The following is a 24,930-nucleotide window of genomic DNA, read 5'->3' as shown; positions in this document are numbered from 1 at the left end:
TCCAGCACAGCACCAGTTTTACTGACACTGTCGCACTACTGCCGGCTTTTTCTGCCAGTTCTCGCTAGCTCCGCACGAGGCCCCCTACGCTCGCACTGGACTCGCACTACACCCTTTCCACCATCGCATCGCTTTAGACTCTCTCACCTATTAGTCACCACCAAAATGCCCCAAATCACTTTCGTTACTGGTAACGCCAACAAGCTCAAGGAAGTGCTTGCTATCCTCTCCACCTCCGAGGAGGCCCTGACTCAAGTGGGTAACTTTTCCATCACCAACCAAGCCATTGATCTCGACGAGGTCCAGGGCACCATCGATGAAGTCACCATACATAAGGCTAAGTCTGCTGCCGAAATCATTGGCGGACCAGTGCTTGTGGAAGACACCTGCTTGGGTTTCACTGCCTTCAACGACTTGCCTGGACCATACATCAAATGGTTCGTCAAATCATTGGGTTTGGCAGGTATTGTCGACATGTTGTACAAGTTCGAAGACAAGGGTGCTAGAGCCATCACTACCATCGGATACTGCGAGGGACCAGGACAAGAAGTGAAGTTGTTCCAAGGTATCACTGAGGGAAAAATCGTTTCTTCGAGAGGACCTACCAACTTCGGATGGGACTCCATCTTCGAGCCAAACGGATACGACCAAACCTATGCTGAGATGGACAAGCTGGTCAAGAATGGATTGTCCCACAGATACAAGGCTTTGGCCAAGCTCAAGGAGTACTTATTGAGCCAGTAAGGTAGATATTTTGATAATAGACATAGCGTGGTTCATTATATTATGATCTAATTATTCCTATGTAATTCGTTAGGTGTTGAAAACTTCCTTTATCTTTCCGAAAATCCCCTTCTTCTTATCCTTCTTCAACTTTTCTCCGTGACTGGTGATGGTGTATAAGTGGTTTTCACTCAGCCCCTGACTGCTGGCACCCGATCTCGTCTTGGATATCACGTTTCCGAAGCCTCCTCTTCCAACGGAAAATGATTTGTTCGAAGCCACGGCATGCAAGTCGTCCTTGCTGGGACCATCGACATCCTGCAACTTGCGAGTCAACTCAGGATCATCATTGCTGACCATATTCCCGTATCCGCCTCTACCGGTAGATACTTTGTCAGTGTGCAACTTTGGGGTATTGCTTCCTTGAGGAACCAACTTTGGCGATGGGGCCGAGTCTGACTTTTGTATGTTGCCGGCACCTCCTCTACCTGTAGAGTAGTAAATCTTCTTGTGCCCTGACCCCTCTTGAGAGCTAGAAGGGGAGATTGGGTTTCGTGGCTGGGAATCGGTAGATTCATGCTGATGAGACGATATGCTTGGTGATGACTGGATGTTACCAGCACCACCCCTTCCTGTCGAGTATGGCATGTTTGAGTGGGTATCGAGGAAAGAAGAAGTGTATCGTGTAACACAAATAGTAGGGTCCGTTTTCCTCAGCTGAAACGACGAATTTCTTGGGGAAATGATCACGTTTCGGACTTTCGGTTTCGCGGCTGCCACACCCTGGAGTGTGGGGCGGTGTGCATAGAACGAGTAGGTATCAATACAACCCCACTATGGCGTCCCGCTTAGCAACAAGGCGGATGCTAAGACTGGGAGCCCTTTGAAACTAGCGCTAGACCTGGAGGTCATACCAGGGAAAGTTAGAATATCAGCTCTTTTGGCCAAGCATTTCGGGGATGGCCAGAGATAGTCAATGCGCTTCTTCTGATAAGAGAATGGCGCGGTACCCAATCAGATACTAGGATCGGTTGACCGCTATCTCAAATTTTCACCTGTCGAAGACCACATTGGAGTGCTTCAAGTAGTGAGGTACGGCTCATATCGTCTTTTAGGAACTGGTCAATGGCATAGGTGCTTGTGTTGGGTTGCAAATATAGTAGATGGTCTTCCCAATCTTGCCTGTGGAGGGTTTTGGCATTGTTCATCTTGAACAACGAGCTGTAGCAAGGAGCGATAGCACTATCATGGCGCGATTGTTTGGAGAGTAACGGCTCGGTAAGCTCCGTCAGATCTGAGTACTTGTACCCACGAAGAAGGTCATGCCGTGGTGATTTGGGTGACGAACGTCGGAAATAGCCGACAGCCCGTGTTAGTGTGTGCCCACGATATTTATGGACAATGGAAGACATCCAGCGCCTTAGCAGACACCTTCTCTCCCAGCAATAAATCTTCTGGACATTTGAACTGGTGGAGGATTGCTCAGGTAACGGCGGCTGGTCATGTTGCAAAACCGACAGTGAGTCAAGCTCGCTAACTAGACTTTCAGTTGAATGAAAGAGCGAAGGGTGGAAGTCGAGGGCAATCATGGCGAGCTTTAGAGGAGGTTTTGTCGTCTTATATGTTCCTATGGGCGTTGTTGCTCATTATTGCAGCGTATGAGGGTTGTCTCAAATTTGCAGCAAAAAGTTGCAACAGTGTAGCGAGCGAGTGTGAACATGACCACATGGCGTATGAAACTGGCAGATTGTACAAGAAGCAGTGGAGATGTTTGGCAGATCGTGTCTCAGAGTATGGTGGTAAGGATGTTTTGAGGATGATTGGACTCGAAAGCGTTTCAGAAGTGTGGTATGAAGAATATCTAAGTGCCGTTTTTGAAACAGGTGAGCAGAAGGACCAGATACGAGTCACTGCTGCTACCAAATTGAACTATCTTGTTGACAAGAGGAGCAATTTTGATCTAGAACCTGAATGATCAGATGGGTCACGAAAAGTTAGGGAAACTAGCCTAACAGAGATGGTGTAATCGATTAATCAGTCTAGCAGATACTTCGATATAAGAACTCAGTACTCGTTAACAGAGCTAGGCACTGTTAGCAGATCCAATATAGTAGCGATCTAATACCCCAATTTATTTTTGTTTGGTCTTGGTAGTTATGACCAGATACTGGCCATTATCTGGTCTAAATGGCCCAACAACCATCCTTTACGCTTAGGGATTCTACAGAAACAACCAACGACCAGGATATTTGTTTCTGAACTACTTTAATGAAATCACTTCATTATTGTACCTTGAAAAACATATGTCCGCTAAAGATACAGATAATTTGGGTTTTTCCACGATTGGCCAGTTACGCTTGGGTGACCTGTCTACGTTTGCTTTCTATTCTATATGCCAGCTAGCTATATCTAGCTTCACCGACTCTCTAATTTCGATTTTGCCCAAACCATATATACTGCTCCTTCTTCTTGTTGTTACCAATGATCGATTCACTTTCCTCCTCATCAGAACTTTCTGAATTGGAGTTGCTATCGTCCGAGTTAAAGTGGTAGAAAATGGACTTTTTCTTCTTCTCCACCTTGGGTTTCAGGCCGTCGTCTCCAGGACTAGCCAGCTGCGACACGGTTTTGTCTTGCAATGAAGGAATGAACTTGATAGAGTTCTTTCTCGATCTCGTGCGGTTGATAGGCGGCGAGGTAGACCCAATATTCTTCTTGCTGTCGTCGCCGTGTCTGTTGTTCAACGAGAACATGAACATTCTATTCTGCATGTTGTCATCACTCTCGTCGCTGTCATTTTGCTGGTGTACCTTTTGGTACTTGGCAAGCAACGATTTGCTTCCTGTCCTGTTATAGTTCAAAGATCTTGATCTGTTCAAGTCCCCAACCAAAGGAGCTGGCACAGGCGCTGGGGGCATAGAGTGAGTATGATCTGAGTTGGCGACGTTTGCTTTGTTCAATTGCAAAGGTTCGTTGTGGTGCTCCTTGATGATATGTAAGTCCTCATTATCACCAAAAGAATTCGAGTCAAGCGAATAGTCGGACCCCAAGGACTTGACCTTACTAACACCCAGGGGAAAGTAAGAATCTTTGGCACTGTGGGCCACATACACCGCACCAGGGTTGGATGTGGATCTTCGTCTGTTGGTAAGAGATGCAACGTATTTTGGCAAGTCGACTGAAGAGTTATCATTTGAGGAACCTCCCGATCTCAATGCTTGTGCTAGATTGACCTGAGAGTTGACTTTTGAGTTTAATGTATGGACGGGAACTTCTGAAGCCGAAGAATACTTCAATTGCAACGGCTTGTAAATATCGTCGTTTCCCAGAAGCTTGGTCAAGTCAATCACAGAATTGGATCTGGTGGGTTCGGAATTAGGCGATACTTCAGGACTGATGGGTTTGATGGGTTTATTGTTGAGGCTGAACGTCCTCTTGAACGACTCGTCGTTCATGACCTTCAACTTGAAATCGGCCTTGATTTTAAAATGCTTAATTTTCTGGGGCGACCAGTCTCGAGCAGACGAGCATAGCGGGTTATAGTTCTTAGCCACAACTGGGCTCTCGTGGTTATCCTTGGCCAGCTCGATTTTGAACGAAGGTCTGGGGTTTTCGAACGCTGGCAACTGGAGCGACGACTCAGGCTTGGGGTTCTTCAACTCGTCACGCTTGATGAATGTGGTCTGGTAGTAGACCACGTCGTTCTCGAGGTTCAACGTGGTATCCACGTCGTCGTGCACGAACATGTCTAACGAGTCCTTGAGCAACTTCCAGGTATAGTTTTCGGGAGCAAAGTCGTCGTCATCTGCGGCCAGCTCGTCGAGCCTGATGCGTCTGGCGTAGTTGATGGCAGCTTCGGGGATCTCGTCGAAGATGGGGTGGTTGATGAAGTACGAGATGAAGTTGTTGATGACGTACCCATGCGATATCACGATGATGATGTCGTTGTTGCGCATGTACGCAGGCTTGTCGTAGGTGGCTAGCAACTTCTGGAAATAGTTCTTGCACCTGGCCTGGTAGTCCTTGTAGCTCAAGTCTGGTCCGTTGAAGGGCCCCAAGCTGGTGGTGGGTCTGAAGTTGGAGCATGCTGACTTGTTGGCCATTGCTTTGACGTTGGGAGTGTACATGTTGTAGGCGTCGTTGGAGTCGATGAATGGGGGCTTGTCCCTCATTCTGTCGTGAATCCACTCGCTCAACGCAAAGTCTCCTAGAAGCTGGAACCGCACCTTGTAGTGAGGGTACTTTTGCAGGAACACAGCCTTGAGGTCGGTGATCAAGAGGTCTGCTGTCTGGCAGCAGCGCAAGTAGGGACTGAAGTGGATGAACACGTTCTTTCTGGCGGGTCCGGAGTCGGCGTCTGCTGTGAAAGCCGTGGTGGACCCAGCTATGTCTGAGGCCACCTTGTTGATTTGAGCCGTGGCAGACGACGCCAACGACGGGTCGTACTGGTGGTAGTCGGAAGTCAAGGGAGTGGCATCGGGGTTCTGGGCCAACGCATGGTCTATTCGCTGGCCGTGCCTCAAAAAGTAGAGCTCACTCATGGTGGAGGTGTGGGAGTTGGGAGACGATTTGGAACAGATCTGGTGAGGGAGGCTTACGTAATGAGTCACTGGGTGTTTGGTGGGTAGTGGTGGTAGGGGGTGGTGCGGTGATGGGAGTCGTGCTGGTGGGGCTGGTGGGGCTGGTAGTGGTGTGGTGTGGGTAGTGCTGGTGTGGTGGAGGTGGGTGAAACGCCATGCACACACGACCAGTCGTCTGAAGGTGATGTAGCACCAGCCGGTGGTGGAGGACTGGCCGCATGATGTCATTCCTGCAGGGCCGCGGCACGTGAGTCACTCCCGCTGCACCGGGTCCATCCGTCGGCGGCGCGCGGGACGGGCATCGTACCGTTAGCCACTGCCCCTGGACGCGCGCTGCAGCACTGGCATTAGGGTGCCCTCGCCCCGGCACGACCCCAGATGACCATTCTCATTACGCTAGCCAGAGTGGTGATCTGCCATTGACCACCTCCACGCCACCCCATGCCCAGCAAGCGATCGCGCAAAGGCTGCGCCAGCTGCAAGCGGCTCAAGATCAAGGTATGTCCCGTTAAGCACGCTTAATTCACTACTCTTGGAACACCCTGCTAACCTCCAGTGCAACGAAGACAGGCCTCGCTGCGAGTACTGTCTCCACACCAACCGCGAATGCATCTACCCAGACGAAGAGACGGCCGTCTCCATCATTTCCGAGTCGTCACGCCAGGCGCGGCGCCTCCGCGATGTGTCGCTCTTCGCCCACAGAGCCCAGAAAGGCCTCGAAAACCCCGACAGCTACTTTACCTTCGACCAATTGGTGGCCACGTTCACTCTCGCCAGCCCCACCTCGCACCTCGGCATCTCGAGGTACGAGCTCCGCCTCGTCAACTTCTTCGACAGCTTCTGCGTGCCGTTGTTCTCGTTTGGTGTCAACAAGGACGTGCATAACGTATGGAAGAATATGGTGCCGTCACTCTTTTTGCGCAGCAGCTTGGTGCGCAACAGCGTCTATTCGTTTGCAGCATTGAACTTGTTTCCGTTGTTCGGCTTGACCAGCGTGCAGGAGGCCATTCCCTACCAGCTCGCAGCCACACGCTCCAGCAACAGCATCTCGGACTTGATCGACACCAGCCTCTCGTTCTACGAGAACCAGCAGAACTTCTGCGACACCACCAACGCCTACTTCAATAGCGCCATCCAGAAAACCAACATCTTGATCGAATTGGAGCTCAAGACCTCGTCGTTGGAGCAGCTGCCGCCCAGCCCCGAGTTGGCAGCAGAAATGACGATTTCGTCCATCCTCTTGTTCTCTTACGTGTGCCTCCACCCGTTCAAAGTAGTACCGTTGCTCGCCTGGAACACGGACGAGCCTGACATCATCTCCATCACCAAGGGAATCCGTTCCACCCTCCAGATCTGCACTCCCATCATAGCCCAGACGAACTACAAGGGCTTGACCACCTTGCAGGATGACAAGCTCGTGATCCCGCCATTGGAAACGTGTGTGTATCCCATCATCGCCAGCTTGCGCGACCAGTTGACCGAGTTGACCCAGGGCTACGACGTGTTCGACTCCAAGATCCTCCGTGCCCTGGAGGTCCTCAAGGAGACCGTGCGGTTGTTGCACGAGTGCGTGTGCAAGTGCATTCACTGGAACTACCCCGTTCCATTGTTCCGGTGGCTCATCTTGCTCCTGTCAGACTTCCGGGACTTGCTCTACGAGAGGAACTTCTATGCTCTCCGCATCCTCTTCATTTTCGCGTGCTACTCCATCGTCACCCGGTTTGAGGTCGACGACAAGTCCAACGTGTGGATCGACTATATCTACTGGTACAAGAACTACAACACCAAATTGTTTGGCCAAAACCAGTGGAGGTATACTCTTGATGAAGCGTTTTTCTGGTTGAGCGACTCACGAATTTGTGTGTTTCCCCACCCTGATTTCACCAAGATGGGATTGTTGGACCCAGAAGTGATGTTTATGCAGGCTGAGTCGAGCTCCACCAAGAACTTATAGAGTGATTGCGGCGATTGCAATTACGGAGCTCCGAGTCTTGCCAACATCTAAAAAGAATTAACCCCAGTGGGATGTACCCACGCGACCACACATATATGACAACTATAAATTAATGCTGTAACGACTTCTTTCTCCATTGTAGTCAACTTAGAGCGATCCTCGACGAGTAGCTGCAGGAGTGGGACTGTGCAGTTGACCTGTGCAGTATTGGATTTAGAATCTCCAACTTTTCCCCGGTCCCTTTTATAATCAATATTCTTTTTCATAGAAATGGTGTGTTTAACTGCTTGGCCAGTCCGGTATCTCATCTAGCTCCTGAAAAATGTTCAAGAAGGTGATAGTTGTTTAAAGTACATTTTTTCACAGTAGTACCAAAATTGTGTTTAAATAGAGCATTAAATTCAGTGATATTTTCCAGAGAACTGATCAAGTTTCAGTTGAGCAGAGTCTAATCCAATGGTAGCACCAATTGTTTCTTTGGATTCCGAGAATTGTGTGAAAATTACAGGCGAATCAGATCTACAAAGAGAATTTTTTATAATACATGAAATGGCTTTAGGTGTATAAACTATTTGGTATCAGCTAGCTCAATATCCTCGAACTGAGCAGTCATCTTGTTTACTCTTTCCTTTTTGATCTTTCTCGATCTAGCTTTATCGTCCGAAATGTGCTTGTGGTCCAACAATTCGCTGGCATACTCAGCATAAGCTTGTTCATTTTCTAACTTAGAAGCATCGAAGTCGTACTGGTCATATGACTTGAATTCTGTCTCGGGCTCTTTCAAAATATCACGGATGCTTTCATTCGCCACTAATTGGTTGTGGAGTCCAAAACTGAAGGCCCATCTCAAGTGCCTCAATCTGGCATAGAGGAACCAGCTATTGATCGATAAGGATTTGAACTTGGAAAGCTTGATATAGGTAGAGTCCATAATTGAGTTGATTAGTTCCACCCCTTCAGGGGTCTTCCTGTATATGGATGATCTCTTCTCAGAGTCCACATACGCTTCTAATGTGTGTAAGATATTTCTGAACACAGAATTGAATTCCTTCTTGTCTTTTTTAGACACTTTCTTCGAAGAAAGATTGGTCAATCTGGTAAAAATGGAGAACAAGGCTTCCTGCTCGTAATAAGGAGCATTGGCATTATACTCCTCGTCGTCAGCATCCTCGTCATCTTCGTCATACAGATAGGACTCATAAATAACCGCTATCACTCTGCCAGCAGCTTTTGCAATCTCACGGATCTCATCGTTATCTACCAAAACCACAAGTTTGAGCATTAAATCCTCGCTGAGTTCATTGAGGTAGTCACCACGTTCTAATAAGGTCAAAAGACAGGCGATACCATGCAATGCAGCAACCGCGACACTGACTTCGGCAGCGACTTTACCCCATGCTTCAGAAATAAGATTTTTGTCAACGTTGGCATCGAAAAAGGTGGAGTGCTCCCTATCCCCTGTCTCAACATTCTTACGTAAAGTCAAGGCACTCATACTGAAGCCCTCGGCAATATCAATCAACCAATTGATCTTGTCATCAATTCCAAAACTGGAAGATCCGTGGTGTAGCACCAACAAAAGCGTCACATATCCAGAAATAAGGTTGGCCTTGTTGTCATTGGTGATTACACTGGTTGTAGGTTCAGTGATCAATTTTTCAATTTGCTCCATGAAATCAGAACTGAGGAACTCGCCAAAGTCGTCAATATTACTCACAATGAGGGTGGCTAGCGATCTGAACAAATATAAGAACTCGACATCAGACCTGTAGTTACCACCAGTGAAATGATTGACCAACCTCTGCATCTTTTCTTCGTCCACAAAGTGGGCACTACCTTGGTGTTCTTCGTTGTACACCACCAATGGCTTGGAAACCACCAACTTGTACAATTGAGCCAAGAGCAACTCTCTAGATAAGGTGGAAACTTCGGTTCTGGGCAATCCCAACGAGGCGATGATGTCGTTGATGGTGGTGGACTGGGACTCGATGATGCTCTTGTTCACAGCCAATGCAGCGTGTTGCTTAGCGTCTCCGGCAGTATGCACCTTGTTGAGAGGATTTTCGTTTTCTGTCTGCAACAGCTCCAATTTCCGGCTCAAAAGCTCCTGGATTCTTTGCAAGTCCGACTCTCCGTCTTCTTCGTAGTCACTATCGTCTTCGGCCATGGGGGTTCTGGACTCCGCACGTGAGCTGGAACCACTGGGGGTTCCGTCCTCACGGGTCCACCTCTTGAGGAGCATGTTACGGTAGGGCATTTTGGTGTGGGTAAATTCGTTGCAACTTTTGCCCTTTTTAAATCTAATGACCTGACACGCCTGCAGGCGGGAGAAGGTCACGTGCCGCGCTGAGGTGTGGAGAACTCTGGGGAGATGTAGAGGGGCGGAACGCTGGTGAAGAGGGGTTCCTGGTAGCGGGTATCCAGAGGGGTGCTACCAGCTGTGTGAGAGCATTGGCTGCGCTAGCACGCTGGTCCTGCTAGAATTGCCCATTTTGCGGAGTTCTGGGACCCTGGTTACGTAAGCGTAGTTCTCCATACACAGGCGGGCTATTACTCACCGCATCGTTGCTGCACGGAACCTGCAAATAGAAGCGGGTAACACGCAGAACGGAGTTGGAGTAGAGTTATTATGGTAGGTTATAAATTACAATGGACTCCTTACTCTTAAGGGTATTGTAGTAGGTGTGTTAAATCAAAACGTGTAACACAACTACAAGCTTGAGGAGGAACTTGGCCTGATTGTAATTCCGTTTTCCTGGGAAGAAATGCCTACTGATCTTGCACGTTGTTATGAAGCTGACAAGAATCGTCACACTTACACAGTAATGTCGACTAGTCTAGTGCCAATTTGTAACCCATTGACTCTCTACAGCTAGCACATTACTTGCTGCTGGTAATTAGGGTAGTTCTCCAGCAGAATCACCTTTATTAAATCATTTTATTAGCTTCTGAAGTTACTGTAACTTATGCATCATGCTTTAATTAGATACTCAATCGGAAATACCCAGTACGCCAGGGCAATCTATGAAGATTCTCCTTGCGATGGAAAGACTTGACTGGAAAACCTATGTCAATTAATGAAGGGAAGTGAAAAGGTATGACTTAGACTCGATTTTCCGAGTTTGGTTTGATTTGGTACGGTGCACGGATCCCCGGACCTCCATCTCCTTGGAACTATAGTATACCTGGACAAACCTAGCCTCATTCTTGTGCCAACGAGAATTGGTTTTCACATAAGTCTTCAATAACATGGAGAGTCTCAATTGCAAGAAGGCCCAGAATGAACTGACATACCTCTAGTACTTTTTATATTGCAGATTCTCAAGGGCTATGAAATGAAACCACTCCAAGATGCAATATTCTTCAGTAGGAAGTGCAAGCGACAGTCTCGCGACTTGCCCTTGGAATTTTCAGCCATTTATGTCTAATCCTCTAGTACATACTCGAGGGAGTACAGTCCCTAGAACACCACCTCGTTCGGCAACACACACACCTTGTCGCCGTTCTCTCGCACCGTTTCGTTGTGCACGTCCCGCGGCAACGACTTTCGCATATCAAACCCATCCACCAAGTCGTTTATCACGGTGCGGTCCGTGGGCATCTCTTTCCCATAGTATCCTATCACTCGCCTGTACACGCTGTAGCCCAAGCCCTCGTATAACTGGCGCGCTTGCTTATTGGTGACCTTGACGAAGAGATCCACAAAGAGCGTGTTGTAGGCGTCCACGCTGGTAAGACGCTCGAGCTGCTTGCACAACTGCGACGCCAACCCCAACCTACGGTAGGTATCCTGGACCGACACCGCCGTGATGTGGGTATGCCACTCCTTCTTGGACAATGAGCCTTCGGTTTTGGCCATCATGTAGCCGCTTATTTCGGGAGTGGTGCCAGCGTAGATCTCGGTGGACTTGAAGAAGAGATCGGGCCATTCCGTGAGATACTGCTGGTAGAACGACACGTTGAAGTTCTCAGTCAATGGGTCCAAGTTGACGGCATTCACCTCGAAGAGGTCTTCGATCTGGAACGGCTTGATAGACGTCATGGCGCTAGATGTGGACCCGCTAGTCGTGGAGAGTGCTACTAATTTTTGGCTCAGTACACCAATCGTGTCTGAACCACCAGAGTACTTAAAATTTTCGGGCACCAACAGCAACTGGCCATAACTAATCACCATGTACGGAGGTCCAAGCAGTGAAGACACCAAGAAGCTTCAAGAGAAGTACGCCTACGAAACCGTCAAGTACTCCGGACTCATTGCCGGTGCTTTGTGGGCTGCCCCCATCATTTACCACTTCATCAGAAAGCAGTTCTAGGTGAGATGGAAGACGATCCAAATAGCCACCACTGAAGTCGTGATTGGATCGGCTGTATCATATCCTAGGATGATTTCCTTGTACATATTAAATGAACGTTTATTGACACAGTACGTAGCAGTTGGCGATGGTTCTTCAAAATTATCTTCTACAGATCAATGGAGAATACTCTGTCTTCATATTCACTCTTGTAGTATACATCCTTACTACCAGCATCCTACTCTTCCTCGTCGCTCAAACTGACCAACTCCTCTCTCAACTTGCCTATCTTTGTGGCTAAAGTCATGAACTGCATTCTCTCCGAGATTTTGGCTGCGGCCGCCAACGCCTTGTCTGTCTTGATCATCTTAGCAATGCTCAATGCCTTGTTCAAACGGGTCTCCTTGCATGCCTCACCGAACATCTTAAGCAACGACCTGTCGAACATCATACTGTATTGTGTCAATCTCTCCATGATCTCGTCTTGCTCTTCATTGTGATTGTCGTCGTTCAATGCTTCACTCACCAACTTACCCATAGTCAAAGACCTTAAGAAGATTTCCTCCGGATTTTCTGGTTCTGGAGTCTTCTGCTCCTCATCGTCGTCATCTAGCAAGTCACCGTCAGCTTTTCTTTTACTCTGAGACTTCTCCCGTATCTGGATTGGCAATTTAATCTCCAACTCTATTGGCAATGGTAATGGAAAGGCTGGATATTGCTTATTGTTTTTCAAGATCAAACAACTGAGTTGGTCCTTGTATAATCCTAACGGCCAGCACTTCCAATTCTTCTTGTTGCTATTGTTGCCATCTTCTGTCACTATCGAATGACAATTCATCAAAGGAGTCCATTTGGAATTTCCAGGTTCCCTCCATGCTTGGAGAACAAGAAGAGTATCGTCAGCCCCGCCGACTAAGCAAGGGTCGTTGAATTCATTGAAAAAAGTACCCTTTATTAATGGAATATCTTGGTTGGTTGGCTTTTTCAATGGCAACAAAACATCTTGTTGGATATATTTATAGTCCAGATTGACATCGATGATACTGTAGGTATACACGCCATTCGTAAGCTGGTTGATGGCAAATAAGACGGATGCGGATGAGGAAATTAATGAGACAACTGGGGTAGTCTTCATAATATTGATACAAACACCATAGTGATTGAAAAATCTGAGGTAACCAAAATTAGTTCCAACCACGATAGTAGCATCTCCGGTTGACTGGGCTGAGCTAGTGATTGAGACTGAGGTTAGGTATTCTTCTTTTAACAATGGAATTTTTCTCTCCCAGGATTCCTGCTCGGAGTCATGGTTTCTATAGTATATCTTTGCGTTATCAGTAGATTTTTTATCTTTGTGACCTGAGTATGCCAACAAGGTACCCTTGTCATTGATTGAGCAAAGATCATATTGGAAATAATCAACAAAATGATAGTCCTTGTGTACTGATCTATCAAAAAACGATACTGTAATACTCTGTTGATTCGTGGATTCAGAGTCAGCAATATTCTTAACAGCCCACACATACCCTATTGAGTTCATGAACAAGTATCTTCTATCTGTAGAAGAGCTTTGGTTATTTTCCAGGCCGCCCCATGGAGTTGAACCGGGTGAGTACGGCTTGAGATCTTCCACAGGCACCTGAGTAGGAATGTGCCTAGGAGGAATGAACCCATTGGGCTTATGGCGCTTTCTTCTTTCGGTAAAATCCTCTTCTTCTTCGTCTATGACCATGGAATCTTCTTGATGTAGTCTGTAACCATTTTCATTTGGTCTTTTGGGTTCTGGTTCGTCATCTGAATCACGTAACAAAGCATCAGTATCTTCCGCTTCATCATTAGAGTCCTCTTCTGCCTCGTCCAAGAAGAGACTGGATATACCGTTGGATTTTGAAGGTTGTGGTTCGCTGGATCTCTCCAATAATCCCTTGAACGAGATGACCTCCCCTCCTGAGGTTCCAATGTACACATCACCTTCATTGACAGCGACATTCAATGCCAAGTTACCTTCCAAGTCAAAGGACTTATCTGCAACGATTCTCTTGGAGGTGTAGTCTAACACTTGAACTCTGTTCTCTTTAAGGACCACAAGAAATGGCTCGACAAGGGCAAAGTCCCAAATGGAACCTTCAATAGTGAATTCCTTGGTTTCAGACCAGTCTGAACGATCATAAACCTTGATTGTATTGTTTGAAGAGGGCAACACCAAGTGGGTTCCGTTACTTGACCACAGGGTCTTGGTACTTACAAGCTCGTCCCTGTGTTCGTCATTGTAGTCAATCTTTTCCAAGGACGTGTGGATCTTGGTTGGCAACGCGTTATTGATGGTGTGGATCAAGCTGGGCACCTCGTTGATCACCGAGTACAACTGGATGTTACCGTTGGCAAGACTCAAGGCCAAGATTTCGCCGGTGTGGTTGTACGAGAGGTTTAGCAATTGGTCTGGCAACGAGATGATATTGGGGTTGCTCTGCGTCTCGACGTCGAGGATCACCAACTTGTTGTCGTCACCTCCACTCAAGATCCGTTTCCCTTCGTTGATGAAAATAACGTCCCTTAACGGAAGCTCCGAGCGGTAGACTGAGCCCTTGGACTGGTTGGTTTCCAACGAAACCTGCTCGAGGTTACCACTAGTACACGTCAAAGCTAGCGTGTTTCCGTGGGCAGCGAGAGCCGTCAAGTTCTCGTTGATATCGATGGATACTGGCTCGAGATCTGGCTCGTTGACATTGAATATTTTGAGGAGACCCTCGCTGTTCCCGATAATGAGGTTCTTGGAGTCCTCGTGGTACCATACCAACGAGTTTCCATCGAGAAACGCACTGATCTTGTCTTGACTCATGGTGGATGTGGTGGTGAATATGGCAGACGCGTCGCGCTCTTTGGGCCATCGCCAGTCAGTGGAATCGGAACTGGTGTCGCGGTAATTGTCGCGAAATGGAGATGGGATCCACGACAACAATTCCGTGTCTCTCCAGGAACGGGTGCTGGGAGATAGTCCTGGGGGGTGGTCCTGTGCGATTGGGGGTAGTCGGTAAATGTAAATTTACGCCTCTTGATGGTATCTATTTTGTTTCTTGAGAAAAAGTTGCAATTTGCAGCTTCCATAATTGAAATTGTAGATTTTTTGCAATAGACAGAGGTATTTTGAGAAATTTACAAACGATAGTCTTGGACTTACTGGCATATCTGTGGATAGCAATGTCGTGCTTACAATAGTGAAGTTTATCACACTTGCTTAAGCGGCATTCTAACTACTAGCTCATGATTCTGAGACTGTGTCTAGCAAACCAGAACGCGAGTAGAGACGCCAGGAGTGTAATGGGGTCCAATTCCTCTGTCACTTAAAGTTGTGGATTGCCTTTCTACCCAGTCTTCCATCGTGTTCTCTCTGAACAATTTTTTGCCTACGATTACGGATGTTTTTTGGATGCTTCCTAGAGTATTGAAGTACGGATGTAATTCGTACATCTCCTGGCTCACCACGGCTCACCACAATCTTCCTTAGTAACGAGAAAACCCATAGTCCAGGCCTATGTCAGTCCTCCAGCTAATCTATTGCCTAAGTGGAGAAGAAATCGTCAATTCTCGTTCAAGTCGACCCGCCACGCGAGTCCTCATCAATCCTTACTTGACCTCGCTCCAAAACGCAGTATTTAAGAATCATCCCCAACCTCTTACGCCTGGACAGGAAAACTTGACACGAAGCGAAGACACTCTCTCACCTACAAAGTCAAGTTAATAGTGGCCAAAACATGGGAAGGTGTTTCAGGCAAGGTCCACTGAGGGATTTTTGAAGTTATCTCCAGTACCGGAAAATTTTGCGGCCACCACCACGAACAATTACAGTGAGGGATTTCGCAGGCAGGCTGAGGGGATTTTACAATTGGGCAGGCCATGTGAGATAAATCGCACGCATATTTATAGACTTGATGCTATCGCTTCACAGAAGTCTACTATAGGTGTCACCACCGTTGCCCTGCCATGTCCTGTACACCCATTCTCTGGGCGTCTCTGACATCTATACCACACTGACCCCAGATCTCGCAACCAGACCACGGGCGTGGACACGACCCAATATCCTGCCGCACGGTGGATGCCAGATAGTGTCAAAGCGTCCTGCGCCTCGATTTGCAGCTATGATGAGGGATTAATCTGGGACTCTTTAGAGACATACACTCATCCTATTGGACTATGCCTGATGACATCAGAGATCCCGTCGTAAAAGCAGGTCTGATTTTCGTACCCTTTTTTGTGGAGGGTTGCATTGGCACCTTCTCAGGCTCCTATCTTCCTTCTGAGCCGTGCCTGCTTCGAATTGCCCTGTCTGGCTTGGTCAGAATCATTGCCGTATTCGTATCGCTTGATCTGGCTACATGGAGCTCGCAGAATATAAATACCTAATCATTGTCTGGATAGAAATTGTCACCAGTCATGTCCACTCTCAAAGACGAAATTCGCCGCACAGAAGAATCTACAGCTAGCATCATCTCCATAACCAATGCTGAAATCTCTTCGATTAGCCTCAATGCTACCAGTCTGACTGGTTCGGACGCATACCGTCGTGCTAACGAGGAAGATGAGGAGGCATCCATCAAATCCGACGACGAAACTGAGCCCACACAAACTACGAAACAGCCCTGGCGAGAGATTTTCATGCTCTCCTTCACATCATTAGGGGCCATTTATGGTGATATTGGAACTTCGCCGCTATATGTGTTGAACTCCATCAAGTACTCGGAATATCCTCCGAACAAAGACGATGTTTACGGAGGAATATCCATCATTTTCTACCTATTTACAATCATAGTCATTTTTAAGTATATCATGATCGTGTTGGTTCTCGGTCCAAACAATGGTGAGGGTGGCCAGGTGGCTATTTACGCCAAGATCGCCAGATATTTGAACATTGGTCCTAAGGGCGTCCATATTCCTGGTGCTCCCGAGGTTTCGGATATGGAGTTGCTTCAAAGACAAGACACAACCTCCTCATTTAGATCTTCTCGCACCACCAAGTCACTTGTGGAAGATGTCAAGACCCATCCACTAATGATAAAATGCGTGCAGAAATTCATCTTGTTTGCTTGTTTCCTTGGCTGCTCTTTGGTCATATCTGATGGACTTTTGACCCCTACCACCTCAGTATTAAGTGCTGTCGCAGGTATTCAGATTGCCCAGCCATCATTCGATAACGTTCTTGCTGTTGCTGAGGTGATTCTTATCTGCCTTTTCCTTATTCAACAATTTGGTTCACACAAGGTTTCTTTCTTGTTTGCCCCTGTGATCTTTATTTGGTTGGTAGGTCTAATCATTTGCGGTATTTATAATATTGCAAAATTTCATCCAGGCATTTTTAGGGCCCTATCACCATATTATGCAATTAAAATACTTAAGAATGGTGGTATTGATGTATTTTCCGGTGCTATGTTATCAATCACAGGTACCGAGGCCATGTTTGCTGATATTGGCCACTTTGGTAGATTGCCGATCCAACTAACTTTAACTTGCTTGGTTTATCCTGCGTTGATAATTTGCTATTTGGGCCAAGGTGCATACATTGTTACACACCCAGAAGCTTACACTTCTCCATTTTTTCTTTCCCTTCCTGGTGGAACGGGAAGTGGCCCTTACTGGGTAATGTTCGTTTTGTCAACTCTTGCCACCATTATTGCTAGTCAAGCATTAATTCTTTCAGTGTTCAGCATTGTTTCCCAATTGATTAATTTGGATTGCTTCCCAAACGTCAAAATTGTGCATACCTCTAAAGATTACGCAGGAAAGGTCTACATTCCAGCAGTTAATTGGTTATTGATGATTGGTGTTTGCTGTACTACTGCTGGATTTAAGACGTCTAATAACGTTACTGCTGCCTATGGTTTGGGGATAACTCTTGATTTTTTGGTTACATCTTGTTTGATTGCCCTTTGCATGGTTTATGTTTACAGTTGGAACATTCTCTGGGCTGTATTGTTCATTACATTCTTCATTCCCTTGGAAGTTATTATGGTTGTTTCAAATTTGAAAAAAGTTGTACATGGTGCCTGGTTCCCAATTATGATGGCAGGCTTGGTATTCATCTTTTTGAGCATTTGGAGGTGGGGCCAGTCAAGAAAAGTGGATTATGAATTCAAACAGAGAGTTAGAATTGCAGACGTTTATCCACTGTTTAGAAAGGAACCTCAAATTGTCGATTTAAACCTTGGAGGGAACCGACCAGAAAACAACGAATCGTTAGAAGTGGAGGAAACACATATCCAGGAGGATAAGCAAATTAAAGTAAGTTCCAGGTTTGGTATTTCTAATTTGTCAACCCACGATGGAATTGCCATATTGTACAATGATTCGTCAATCCACAATTTTAACTCCCCAAACACCTTACCTCAGGTATATGCTAAGATAATCGATTCGTTTGTTTCCATTCCTTCTATCTTCATCTTCTGTTCAACACGAACTTTGTCGATTCCTTATGTACCTAACGATGAGAGAGTTCTAATCGCATCCACAAGAATTCCTGGGCATTACAAGTGTATTGTCCGGTTTGGTTTTATGGAAGAGATTATCATCAATCATGAATTGAGTGCAACAATTTTGGAATCAGTTCCTGAGATTGCAGAATTAATGACTCGTTTCAATGATAATCACCAACCACAAGAAAGGCTTGAGAAACCAGATAGTCTTCCTACAGTGCATATCTTTGAAAACAATTTATTGAGATGTCACGACTATACTTCGGAGGAGTATAAAACTAAGAATCCATTGACTATAGTTGGGAGAATCTTGAGGAAAATTACCATCAACCACTTCTACTCACCACTAGTTTCGATCACTAGGCAGCATGGTCAGTTTTTGAAATTGCATACAGAAGAGGAAGAGACCAACCAAAAATTGTTCATTGGAGGAATTGCTCGCATATAGCCTAGATATTGATATATAGATATAGGCATATTAAATTCATAGATTTCATATACAACATATGGGTATACTGTTCCTCATTAACACTAGACTGACCCCAGAAACTTCCGAATTGTGATTTTGAGGATTTCAGCAAGTCATAACTTTTTATTCATACATCTCAATTGGTTAGAATATAGTCATGAAGGTTCCCGATAACCTTATAGACCACTTTACATTGCAGATCGTGTCTATTTCCCAAACTCTAATCTTTTATTAAATAATACAAAATAGAACTCGTTGCAATCGGTACTGGCCTAAGCCCATTCTGGTTTATTGTTGTAATCATCATTCTTGTTGCCTCTGCCTCTGCCTCTGCCTCTACTGGAGTTTCCTCTTCCTCCTCTCCAGCCTCTTCCGCCTCTTCCTCTACCTCTTCCTCTGCCCCTTTGGATAGAGGCTTCACCGAATGTGTCCATGTTGAGATTCTTCTCTTCAGCCCATCTCATGCTGTTTCTTTCTTCAGTAGATGATGAAATGGTGTCGAAGAAAGAAGACTGCTTGTTGTAGGAAGTGCCGTCAGCGTCTCTTTCGGCATCGGAATCCTTGGTAAACTTAGCGTTGGCAGACTCAAAGTCGAATGCGGTATCTGGGATACTGACTTTTCTAGATGGTTGTGCTTGTGGTCTAGGTTGACCTTGTGGCCTTGGTTGAGCTGGCTCTCTCGATCTGGATGGCCTGGAAGACACCTCAGGCGTGGACTCTGGACGTGGTTGGGCCTGTTCCTCGGTAGATGTAGCGGTTTGCGAGGTGGTCTTGGTTGGAGCTGGCTTGCTAGCTTCTGGGCTAGCAGCTTGTCCGGTTTGGGATGGAGCAGCAGGAGCCTGGGCTGGAGATGCCTGTGGGTGGACCTGAGTTGGCTGAGCTGGGCTCTGGGTAGTAGCTGGGGCAGCATTTTGGGTCTGAGTAGGCTGAGCCGTCTGGGGTTGTGGAGGTGCTTGGTAGTATCCGGATTGTGGAGCAACGTAGGGCTGTGGCTTGACCTGGTCGATCGGAGTATCCAACACTGACAAGTCCTTGACGTCAGAACCTCTGAATACCACGTAGTCATAGACATCGGAACCTGGCATCACTTCCAAGTTGGGGTTACCAGTTTGGGCCATACGGCCCTCAGTGCCAAACAATCTCACCGATTTCAATGCGACGGTGGCATCATCGGCATTGATGCTCTCCAACAAACCAACATAACGGAGGCCCTTGTTGGAGATCAACGAAATGGTTTTCCCGATATATTGAGACATGTTCCGCCAACTGGTTTATCTGGTATAGTTAGTGTTGGCAGAAAGGTGAGACATGGTTTTTTTTTGTGGTGGGAGACACGACTGGTTTAGTAGTTGTGGGGATTCATGGATGGGCATCAGGAGAAGATATGAAGATGGCGATTATAGGAAGGAGATTAGATACAATACGGCTTAATTGGAATTGTCATATATATATGGATTCTTTTTTGCGCTCCCAGAAGTTGCTGACTGCCGGATAATTATAGTTTCTCTTACTTTTTTGCAGTAATAGACATTAATTCAGAGGGGTCCGATTCCGATACGGGGAACAGATTTGTTGTCGAAGTAAACAATTGGAGTGCATTGAATTGCCGGCACCGACAGAGAAAGGGCAACTTCTTTTATTATGCTCGAATTCACGAGGCATACGTCATTATTTGACTACAGTTTGCCACTAAAAGGTGTGTGAAACTTGGCCAAACTTGGCCAGGAAGTATTATTCCACTGTGAGCTACAGGACTGCTATATTCGCTAATGGCTCCATTTTTAATTCTGTATCTTGGGCTCAAATGTGGCGATTCACATTATCCACAACAAAGAAATTGAAGAAAGGAGAAAAATTGCATAAAAGACATTTATGATTACTACTAAACCATCCATACGATCCAACTTCATCACTCAAGTGGCTCAGAGCCACCGTTTTAGGAATCTCAGCCAGATGGGATCCAGCCCACAGTAGCAAAATGCGACATCCAGCGAAGTCGCGCGACATGCACTCAACGATACAAAACGAACATCCCTGCTCAATACACAGTCATCGACATGTCTGATAACGAAGCCAAGGGCGACTTTGGCGACGCCTTCGAGTTTGACCATGAACAGGACCAAGAGGGGTTTGATCAACAAGCTGAAGCTGAAACAACTAGCGGCGAACCACAACAAGAATCAGGACAGTCTAACGAAGCCCAGCAGTCGGATAATGAGGAATACGACGAAAACCTTTACTCCATAAAAGCACACAAGCTTGAAGGAGAAGGAAACGCAAAAGAAGTGACTCAGAAGAAGAATGTCCGTAAAACCAAGAGAGATAATGATACGGGAGACAGAGACATATTTGGTCATGATACCACTCTGTCGGTGCCCCAAGATGATTACCTCGATGACGTTCCCGATTTCAGTAATGAAGACCCTCAAGCCAGAAAGAGAAGATTGTTGGAAGAAAAGATGGAAAATGCTGTCAAGACGAAGGGTGTGAGACGTAGAAAGGCCGATGAAGATGACTTGGAAAGAATGCAGGACGACAAAATTGATTCATTGAAGGACCAAATGATCAGAGCTGCCAACTTAGACGTTGAAAAGAATTCACAAGGACAGATCGCCACCGAAAAGCTCAAATTATTGAAGCCAGTGCTTGATATCTTGTCCAGAGCCGATTTGGCCATTTCGATCTTGGATAACAATTTATTGGAAGCGGTGCGTTTATGGTTGGAACCATTGCCCGATGCATCTATGCCAGCATATCAAATTCAGAAGGAATTAATCTACAGGTTAGATACCTTGCCAATTAAAACAGACCATTTGGTTGCCTCAGGATTGGGTAAGGTCTTGGTGTTTTACCAAAGATCCAAAAGAACTGAACCAAGTCTCAAGAAGATTGTTGATAGACTTATTGGTGACTGGACCAGACCTATTTTAAACAAGTCGGACTCTTACAAGGATCGTACCATCCAATTCAATGAGTACAACAAGCACAAATACACCAACCAATTGGCTTCAGCCAGAAGTGCCAAACCAAAGGAGGTCAAGACGTTATACGAAGAGAACGCTGCTAGAAGAAAGAGAGCAGCCATTCCTAGTGCTAGAACCGCAGCATACAAGATTGCCCCAAGAGTTGATCCTAATATGTTAAGAAGACAACAAGCCAGAGGAGGTGGTGCAGGTGATGAAAGATTCAGAAGAATCAATCAAAAGTTGACCCTGATGTCTATCAAAAAGAAGACTTCAAAGAAGGGTGGACCTTCCATCGAAGGCAGAAACTTAGGTATTTAGTGTAATAACATGTAAATTAGACAACACTTTGTAAATGAGATAACACAGAGTATGGAGTTATGCATCGTTGCATGTCAAACTGTGATCCTAACAGTTCAATTGTAGTCTCTCTGCCGGAGTCAATGTGTGTTCCAAACGTTGCGGCCCGAGATTGTTATACAAGCCAGCAATGAAGACAGACTTCTAAAGATATTTATTGATGTGAGACGCGAATGGAAAAACCCGATCGACGTCGATTTTTCACCCTCCACCCTGGGCGAAAGCGCTGGTTCAATCAGATTCGGTCTGTAGCCGTGAAGCAGGCGAAAGGTTGTTCAAATGAATCACTACACTGCATTATAAATGTATGCATTTATCCTCCACGTGAGGTATGTTTCAATATACACATAATTTGATTAACCAATAAACACGATTATAAAACTAATCTAGCAAGACATTAGATGATTATGATGATGATAATATAACATTGCTGATAGTCTGTATAAGTAACTTATGATCTTGGCTTTTCCTTCTTTTCCTTCCACAAAGCCAACAAGGAGACACCGGAAACCTTGACGACCTTGAATCTGACACCTGGAATATCACCCTTAGCCTTACCTCTTCTACCGAAACCAGCCAACAAGACTTCGTCGTTTTCGTCGACGAAGTTAAGACAACCATCGTTTGGAACGAAAGCAGTAACCTTCTTACCGTTCTTGATTAATTGAACTCTGACACACTTTCTGATAGCGGAGTTTGGTTGCTTGGATTCAACACCAATCTTTTCCAAGACAATACCCTTGGCGTGAGAAGAACCACCAAATGGAGATGACTTGAAGGCAGTTCCTAATAATCTGGCCTTATAAGATTGATCAGCCCATCTGTTGTTACGACGGTGAACTCTCAATTTTCTAGCGGAGTTAAGACCTCTTGGTTTACCTTTACCCATGTTGTTCGATTCTTATTGAGTGAAGAAGTAATTCAAACTTTTTAAAAAGAAGTTTCGATGAAAATTGGTGATAATTTTCTCCGTAGTGGACCTAGGGTGCGGGCGCCGCACTAGCCCGATTGGGTCGTATTCGAGGCGAAAAAATTTTAGGGTAGTGTATATGGTAGGGAGGGCGAGAAACCGGACACCAGCACGTGTTGAGTACTCCGAGTCACATGATAAATAGGGCACAAGCCCTAAGGCCGTAGATAAGCTGATAAGGCTACCGTTACTTATCAACTACTTGCCTGTTCTACAGTCCAGCTCAGTGTCGAATAAATATGATTCCCGAATCTATATCTTGTATATAGTGTGGTGGCACCAGCAGGCGCGTCTAGGCAAGCTTCAAGCCCCTTCTCTTCTTGATGAGCTTCAAAAGGAGCAAGAAGAGCATGTCGATCTGGTCCTTAAACATGAACAACAACCCCTGGACAAACACTCCCTTGACGAGCTGAGGCGCAATACCCTTGTACAAACCGCGGAACTTCTCGGTCTTCCACAAGTGGGCCAAGGCCTCGGTGAAGTGCTCGAACTTGATGTCGTCCTCGTCGTCATCGTCGTCACCCAGCTTCTCGCCCTTGCGCTTGGTTTTCTTCTGTAACATGGCCTTGGACACGATCAAAGGCTGGGTGGCGAGTGTAGCCAACGACTTGGCCAACACCCCGATGGAGAACGACTCCAAGGGGCCCAAGAACTCCTTGGACCCGAACATGATCTGCTTCAATCTCTCGTAGGACCCGTAGGTGATGGATGGGTTGATGCACAACACCAATGACACGCGCAAGCCCTTCCACAAGCCAGTGATGCCGTCGTGCTGCACCACCTCGCGTGTCAACTGGGCCAAGCTCTTGTGGGTCTTGTCTGTCTGCTGCTGGGTGGTGATGACTCCGATGGGCATGGTGAACATCTGGGAAATGGCAGCTGCGAGGGCTCCAAGGAACAACTCGGTCAAGGTGCTGGGCTTGTAGTTGGGGAGGTGCTTGTTCAAGTTGGCGTGGACTCGTTTGACGATGGTGTACCAGTAGAAGTAGGAGAAGTTCTGGGATGCCGATCCGAGGATGGACGAGAACAACCCGTGGTACCATCCCAACACACCCTTTTTGGCGTAGATCTGTTGCAATACGTCCACCGTGCTCTTGTACTTGAGCTGGGGCTTGGGAGACTCGGAATCGCCACTATCCTTGGGGGCCTTGTGTACTTGTGTCTGGATCACAGTCTTGGACAAGTCGAGGGGATACACCAAGGTGTTGGCGATGGCAGAGGCCAACGCACCGCTGGCAGCCTTCTCGAACGGGGTTAACGACATTGAAGCAATATGGGTGGATGAATGTCTGAATTTACTGTGTATATATAAAAAAGGCAGCAATGGCTTGCAGCAGTTGGGGCAGTTACCGAGGTTCGTCACGGGATTTTGTGGGTTGACAGACACATGCGATTTCCCCACATTACGCGGGCCAAGGGTCCTGCATCTGTGCAGCCACGGGTATCTGGACTAGCATGAGCCATCGGAAGACGTGGGACAGTACTTCCAAGTTTGGAGTGTCCATGATATCTGTGTGATATCTGTGGTGCAATATTATGGGTTAGTGAAAGGTGGTCGGTAATATCCGGCCCATTTTTCCGTAATTTTCTCTGTTTTGAACCTTAGAATTGTGGGTACTGTCATTGGCTGTTGGTCGTGGAGCTAAGCAAGGTTGGGGGCGTATTAAGAAGGGAAGGAGGTCCCATTCTATCTGGAGCGAAAATTGATACATTAATGTAGACGCGATAATTACTGGAAGGTGCTGTAGAGAGTAAAAGGGAAGAATGGGGAGAGAAGGAATTGATATCAGAGAGGATGAAGGTAGGGGTAGGCACCAGCGACTAAACCCATGGATTGCGCTTTCTGGTGGCCATCAGAGGCACGGACAATGGATAAGGTCTAGGCTTAGAAGCTATATGTCTATTGAGCATCGCTACGGTGGGTGACAATCAAGTTGAAAATGATTTGATTCATGTGAACCACGCGAATCACTGCAATTAACGACAGTCGAGAATCCAAAAAGCGGTACTTCACTATTGATAATAATCAGTGGTACCGCACCTCACAAATGGACCAATCAACAAGACAATAAAATCGAATAGTCGGTACTACATTTCACACCACCCCTGTTTGGCAGTATGTGAGACTTGTTGAAACTCATATAATTGGTGCTAC

The 24,930-nt window shown here is 46.4% G+C and overlaps 15 protein-coding genes across 15 annotated transcripts; 6 read left to right on the top strand and 9 right to left on the bottom strand.

Annotated features, from left to right (window-relative positions):
- Nucleotides 1–165: 165 nt before the first annotated feature.
- HAM1 (nucleoside triphosphate pyrophosphohydrolase) lies at nt 166–744 on the top strand (the record flags this gene model as incomplete). Its single annotated transcript, XM_020210127.1, has 1 exon — nt 166–744. One exon carries the CDS (start codon nt 166–168, stop codon nt 742–744), a length of 579 nt encoding a protein of 192 aa, XP_020063738.1.
- A 69-nt stretch (nt 745–813) lies between these two features.
- CANTADRAFT_90931 (uncharacterized protein) lies at nt 814–1,371 on the bottom strand (the record flags this gene model as incomplete). Its single annotated transcript, XM_020211751.1, has 1 exon — nt 814–1,371. One exon carries the CDS (start codon nt 1,369–1,371, stop codon nt 814–816), a length of 558 nt encoding a protein of 185 aa, XP_020063737.1.
- A 163-nt stretch (nt 1,372–1,534) lies between these two features.
- On the bottom strand, nt 1,535–2,731 carry CANTADRAFT_270298 (uncharacterized protein). Its single transcript, XM_020207972.1, has one exon. The coding sequence runs from the start codon at nt 2,310–2,312 to the stop codon at nt 1,767–1,769; it is 546 nt and encodes a 181-aa protein (XP_020063735.1). The 5' UTR covers nt 2,313–2,731; the 3' UTR covers nt 1,535–1,766.
- CANTADRAFT_22590 (uncharacterized protein) lies at nt 2,345–2,698 on the top strand (the record flags this gene model as incomplete). The annotated part of the gene is made up of 1 exon (XM_020206840.1): nt 2,345–2,698. One exon carries the CDS (start codon nt 2,345–2,347, stop codon nt 2,696–2,698), a length of 354 nt encoding a protein of 117 aa, XP_020063736.1.
- A 1,015-nt stretch (nt 2,732–3,746) lies between the features above and the next one.
- On the bottom strand, nt 3,747–5,264 carry CANTADRAFT_38608 (uncharacterized protein; the record flags this gene model as incomplete). Its single annotated transcript, XM_020208765.1, has 1 exon — nt 3,747–5,264. A coding segment is annotated over one exon (1,518 nt), but the record flags the coding sequence as incomplete, so codon positions are not given.
- A 480-nt stretch (nt 5,265–5,744) lies between these two features.
- On the top strand, nt 5,745–7,257 carry CANTADRAFT_6967 (Zn(II)2Cys6 transcription factor domain-containing protein; the record flags this gene model as incomplete). Its single annotated transcript, XM_020211026.1, has 2 exons — nt 5,745–5,801; nt 5,860–7,257. The coding sequence occupies 2 exons, from the start codon at nt 5,745–5,747 to the stop codon at nt 7,255–7,257; spliced, it is 1,455 nt and encodes a 484-aa protein (XP_020063733.1).
- A 568-nt stretch (nt 7,258–7,825) lies between these two features.
- On the bottom strand, nt 7,826–9,514 carry CANTADRAFT_6966 (uncharacterized protein; the record flags this gene model as incomplete). The annotated part of the gene is made up of 1 exon (XM_020211025.1): nt 7,826–9,514. The coding sequence occupies one exon, from the start codon at nt 9,512–9,514 to the stop codon at nt 7,826–7,828; it is 1,689 nt and encodes a 562-aa protein (XP_020063732.1).
- Nucleotides 9,515–10,717: 1,203 nt separating this feature from the next.
- On the bottom strand, nt 10,718–11,299 carry CANTADRAFT_90928 (peptide alpha-N-acetyltransferase complex B subunit; the record flags this gene model as incomplete). Its single annotated transcript, XM_020211750.1, has 1 exon — nt 10,718–11,299. One exon carries the CDS (start codon nt 11,297–11,299, stop codon nt 10,718–10,720), a length of 582 nt encoding a protein of 193 aa, XP_020063731.1.
- A 488-nt stretch (nt 11,300–11,787) lies between these two features.
- Nucleotides 11,788–14,388, bottom strand: CANTADRAFT_52769 (chromatin-binding protein; the record flags this gene model as incomplete). Its single annotated transcript, XM_020210118.1, has 2 exons — nt 11,788–12,122; nt 12,189–14,388. 2 exons carry the CDS (start codon nt 14,386–14,388, stop codon nt 11,788–11,790), a joined length of 2,535 nt encoding a protein of 844 aa, XP_020063730.1.
- Nucleotides 14,389–15,980: 1,592 nt separating this feature from the next.
- HAK1 (Hak1p) lies at nt 15,981–18,461 on the top strand (the record flags this gene model as incomplete). Its single annotated transcript, XM_020210142.1, has 1 exon — nt 15,981–18,461. One exon carries the CDS (start codon nt 15,981–15,983, stop codon nt 18,459–18,461), a length of 2,481 nt encoding a protein of 826 aa, XP_020063729.1.
- Nucleotides 18,462–18,754: 293 nt separating this feature from the next.
- On the bottom strand, nt 18,755–19,738 carry CANTADRAFT_6962 (uncharacterized protein; the record flags this gene model as incomplete). Its single annotated transcript, XM_020211024.1, has 1 exon — nt 18,755–19,738. The coding sequence occupies one exon, from the start codon at nt 19,736–19,738 to the stop codon at nt 18,755–18,757; it is 984 nt and encodes a 327-aa protein (XP_020063728.1).
- Nucleotides 19,739–20,518: 780 nt separating this feature from the next.
- CANTADRAFT_26641 (uncharacterized protein) lies at nt 20,519–21,790 on the top strand. The gene has a single exon (XM_020207829.1). The coding sequence runs from the start codon at nt 20,540–20,542 to the stop codon at nt 21,764–21,766; it is 1,227 nt and encodes a 408-aa protein (XP_020063727.1). The 5' UTR covers nt 20,519–20,539; the 3' UTR covers nt 21,767–21,790.
- A 466-nt stretch (nt 21,791–22,256) lies between these two features.
- On the bottom strand, nt 22,257–22,694 carry RPS23A (40S ribosomal protein uS12; the record flags this gene model as incomplete). The annotated part of the gene is made up of 1 exon (XM_020211749.1): nt 22,257–22,694. The coding sequence occupies one exon, from the start codon at nt 22,692–22,694 to the stop codon at nt 22,257–22,259; it is 438 nt and encodes a 145-aa protein (XP_020063726.1).
- Nucleotides 22,695–22,997: 303 nt separating this feature from the next.
- Nucleotides 22,998–24,074, bottom strand: ANT1 (Ant1p). The gene has a single exon (XM_020207828.1). The coding sequence runs from the start codon at nt 24,037–24,039 to the stop codon at nt 23,068–23,070; it is 972 nt and encodes a 323-aa protein (XP_020063725.1). The 5' UTR covers nt 24,040–24,074; the 3' UTR covers nt 22,998–23,067.
- Nucleotides 24,075–24,320: 246 nt separating this feature from the next.
- On the top strand, nt 24,321–24,860 carry CANTADRAFT_26639 (uncharacterized protein). Its single transcript, XM_020207827.1, has one exon. It carries the CDS (start codon nt 24,540–24,542, stop codon nt 24,699–24,701), a length of 162 nt encoding a protein of 53 aa, XP_020063724.1. The 5' UTR covers nt 24,321–24,539; the 3' UTR covers nt 24,702–24,860.
- The last annotated feature ends 70 nt before the right edge of the window (nt 24,861–24,930 follow it).

This window comes from Suhomyces tanzawaensis (genome assembly GCF_001661415.1).
Source record: "Suhomyces tanzawaensis NRRL Y-17324 unplaced genomic scaffold CANTAscaffold_5, whole genome shotgun sequence".
NCBI lineage: Eukaryota > Fungi > Ascomycota > Pichiomycetes > Serinales > Debaryomycetaceae > Suhomyces > Suhomyces tanzawaensis.
The sequence above is the reverse complement of the archived record's forward strand: the minus strand, read 5'-3'. Positions and strand labels throughout refer to the sequence as shown.

What these genes read in the sequence shown, in the direction of transcription:
- ANT1 (XM_020207828.1), bottom strand. Translation starts at nt 24,039, where the DNA reads ATGTCGTTAACCCCGTTCGAGAAGGCTGCCAGCGGTGCGTTGGCCTCT.
- CANTADRAFT_270298 (XM_020207972.1), bottom strand. Translation starts at nt 2,312, where the DNA reads ATGATTGCCCTCGACTTCCACCCTTCGCTCTTTCATTCAACTGAAAGT.
- CANTADRAFT_26641 (XM_020207829.1), top strand. Translation starts at nt 20,540, where the DNA reads ATGTCTGATAACGAAGCCAAGGGCGACTTTGGCGACGCCTTCGAGTTT.
- CANTADRAFT_26639 (XM_020207827.1), top strand. Translation starts at nt 24,540, where the DNA reads ATGGGGAGAGAAGGAATTGATATCAGAGAGGATGAAGGTAGGGGTAGG.